At 67.0% G+C, this 2,937-nt stretch overlaps 1 protein-coding gene across 1 annotated transcript; it reads right to left on the bottom strand.

Moving 5' to 3' along the window:
- Positions 1 to 969: 969 nt before the first annotated feature.
- Positions 970 to 1,998, bottom strand: PIGC (phosphatidylinositol glycan anchor biosynthesis class C). Its single transcript, XM_040073640.1, has one exon. It carries the CDS (start codon positions 1,950 to 1,952, stop codon positions 1,074 to 1,076), a length of 879 nt encoding a protein of 292 aa, XP_039929574.1. The 5' UTR covers positions 1,953 to 1,998; the 3' UTR covers positions 970 to 1,073.
- Positions 1,999 to 2,937: the final 939 nt, after the last annotated feature.

The raw sequence follows: 2,937 nt of genomic DNA, 5'->3' as shown, positions 1-2,937 counted from the left end.
ACTTGGCAAGAGCAGTAACAAAGCACTGGAGGTGTTGGGGACTCCGCCGGGGGTTGCTCATTTCCGAGAAAGCCCAAGGAGCGCTTGAAAAGAGCCTGCTCGCTGGAATAGGGAAAATCGAGCAGAAAGCTGCACTCCCGCAGCTTTTCCAAAAGAGACGTTTCATAAACACCGGGGTGATGCCCACTGCAGCCCTGGGAGATGAAGCTGGGGCAGCTGCGGACATCCCTTCCCTCCTGTGGTGCCGGCTCTGGAGGGCTTTGCTCCCCGGGCTGGCCGGAGGAGGGCTGGGCTTGCCGAGGGACGGGAACAGGGAAGGGGAAAGCGCCGGGGAGGTCCCGGCACCGGGGCTGCCTGTCCTGGCCAGGCCTCCAGCGGGACTGGTGTGCCGGGAGCGCCCTCTGTTGTGGTGGGAGCGCTGCCGGACAGACGGACACCGGACAGACGGGCTCGGACGGGACCGCCGCGGGCCCTGCCGCTGTCCCGGCAGCTGGGTGTGCCCCCATGGGGGACTGCGCTGCGCTCCATCCCTCTGGCTCGGGGGCTGGACCTGCAGCGAGGCCAGAGCTGCCTCTGGAAAGGTGTTAGGGATGAGAGGAGGCCGTGATTCCCCCATCTCCTAAGGGATTTAGGGCAGTGTGGTGTCCGGCGGAGGTGTGAGGCGATTCTGGCACCCACAGGGGCCAGGGAGCAGGTGAGGAGGGCTCTGCCCCCGTTCCAGCCGCCCTGGTGCTCGGCCCTGCAGGTCCATCAGTACCCCCGCCCACAGCGACCTCAGCCAGCGCTGCCCTCCCCGGGGAGTGCTGGCAGTCCTGGGTCTGAGGACTCGGTGGGACACGTCCCCCCGTCCCCAGCTGCGAGTCTGGGTCTGCATGGCCAGAGCTGCAGGGCTCAGCCCCTTCTTTCACCAAACCCACGCAAGTCAGCTCTGGGAACGGATCCTGAAGGGAACACAAAAGTGGTCCTTGCTGCCGTGTCAGAGACTTTATTGGCTCAGGTGTCCTCCCCCACAGGGCTGTCCCCCAGCCAAGATCTTTGCACTGCTCACGGCAGAGGGTCCCCCCGGGCCAGGCCTACATGAGGAACCTGGAGAGGTCCTCCTTGATTTCAGCCTCGTCCCACGGCCCGTGGATGTTGTCCTTGAGCAGCTGCAGACGGATGAGGCAGTAGGGGCAGAGGCAGGAGATGGCGAGCAGCAGGGAGGCGAAGAGCACAGCGCCCACGCTGGAGACCGTGGCCAGCCCTGCCAGCGCCGCCAGCGCAAAGAGCACCGTCACCCCCACGTAGCACCGTGGCGTCCGCGCCTTCAGCTTCTTCTGCAGCATGGGCCACAGGGCGAAGATCTGCATGGCGAAGGTGACCATGACGAAGGCGTGGAGGGAGCGAGGCAGGCGCGAGGCCAGGCACACCGAGGCGAAGATGGCCATGTTGAGGGACAGCGTGCTGGACACAATGGCAGCGTTGGCGCCGTAGTCGAAGAAGATGAGGTGACCCAGGAGCATGAGGGCCGACATGGCATAGATGGTGTCCGTGCTGATGGACTCGGTCAGCGTCTTCAGCACCGGCGAGAAGCCGTAGGTGAAGGCGGTGAACACCAGTGTGCTCTTGAGGTCGGCCCAGCGCGTCCGCCCGCTCGCCCAGCGCCCGGCCCCGCCGTCCACGGCGTCAAACAGGACGTAGCCGAGCAGGGAGGACACCAGGGCCGCTCCGAAAAGCCCCTGCGGGCTCAGCATCCCGGCGTCCATGTACCACCAGGTGAGCACGAAGACGCAGACGCTGCACAGCTGCTGCACCACCGCTCCCGACTGGAAGACGACGGCCCGGTACCGGTACTGCCGGGCGTGCACGTTCTTTCGCAGCTCCTCCAGGAACCGCTGGTCCACGTAGTTATCGGGGAAAGGCTGGCGCTCGTACAGCACCTTCTGCCACCGCCGCCCGGGGACGGGCTCCATGGCCCCGGGACGAGCGGGACGGCTCCGCGGCCCCGGCCGGGCCGCGCCGGAGGTGGCGCAAGGGACGCCGGGGCGCTCGCGGCCGCCACCTCCCGGCCGGAGCCGCGGGACACGGGCCGGAGCCCAGGGCCGGAGCCGCGGGACACGGGCCGGGGTCTGGGGCCGGGGTCCGGGCCCGAGCCCCGCCACGCCTCCAGAGGGGTCACGTCCCCCCCCCCGGGCTGCGCTCCCCGCTCCGTGTGAGCTTCAGCAGCGTCTCGGGGTGGGTTCAGGGCAGAGCGCAGCTCCGTGCTGGGATCTGCTCTTGCCGAGAGTCACGAGTCCTTGTCCCACACGCGGGCTGCTGCCGGTGCGTGCTGGGGCCTGTCCCGCTTCTGTCTGGCCCCGCAAGCCGGGCGGCCCAGCGGGCAGGAGGGATGCTCCTGCCATGGTCCCACACCGTGGCGAAGGGCATTCCCCCTGCAGCCCAAACGCGGCCGCCGAGAAGGGCGCAGCCGGCCGATGGGATTTAGCCAGGGCTCTCTGTGCTTGGATATCCCGGGGCGTGCCCGGCCTTTGTGCTGAGAGCATGACCCCAGCCCGCGCTGCGAGCCCCACTCCTGTCCCGGTCCAGCGAGGCACCTGCTTTTCTGGCCAAACCAGGATCCAGCAGCCAGGTGAGGAATGTGGGTGTGATGCTACAGGGTGCCCTTCCCCTGCAGCTCCTGCCTGCTCACAGCTCAGTCCTGCCCTGCTCGAGAGTGGAGCAGGAGGAGGAAAGCAGGGCTGGAGAGGTGCGGCTTTGCAGGGACACCCATTCTCTTGTGGACTCAGCACGTGCAGCAGAACAGGAGCATATTAAGGGAGGTTTCACAGAGGCCAGAGGTGTTTTACCTAAGTCTGTGTTTGCTTGTGCTCAGGTCAGAGCCTTCCCAGCTCCAGAGAGGTGCTTGCTGCTGAGGAGCTGCTTACTTTGGCCTCACCCAAGAGGCCTCGGCCCAGGGCA

The sequence above is a fragment of the Hirundo rustica genome, chromosome 9 (assembly GCF_015227805.2).
Source record: "Hirundo rustica isolate bHirRus1 chromosome 9, bHirRus1.pri.v3, whole genome shotgun sequence".
NCBI lineage: Eukaryota > Metazoa > Chordata > Aves > Passeriformes > Hirundinidae > Hirundo > Hirundo rustica.
The sequence above is the reverse complement of the archived record's forward strand: the minus strand, read 5'-3'. Positions and strand labels throughout refer to the sequence as shown.

What these genes read in the sequence shown, in the direction of transcription:
- PIGC (XM_040073640.1), bottom strand. Translation starts at nt 1,952, where the DNA reads ATGGAGCCCGTCCCCGGGCGGCGGTGGCAGAAGGTGCTGTACGAGCGC.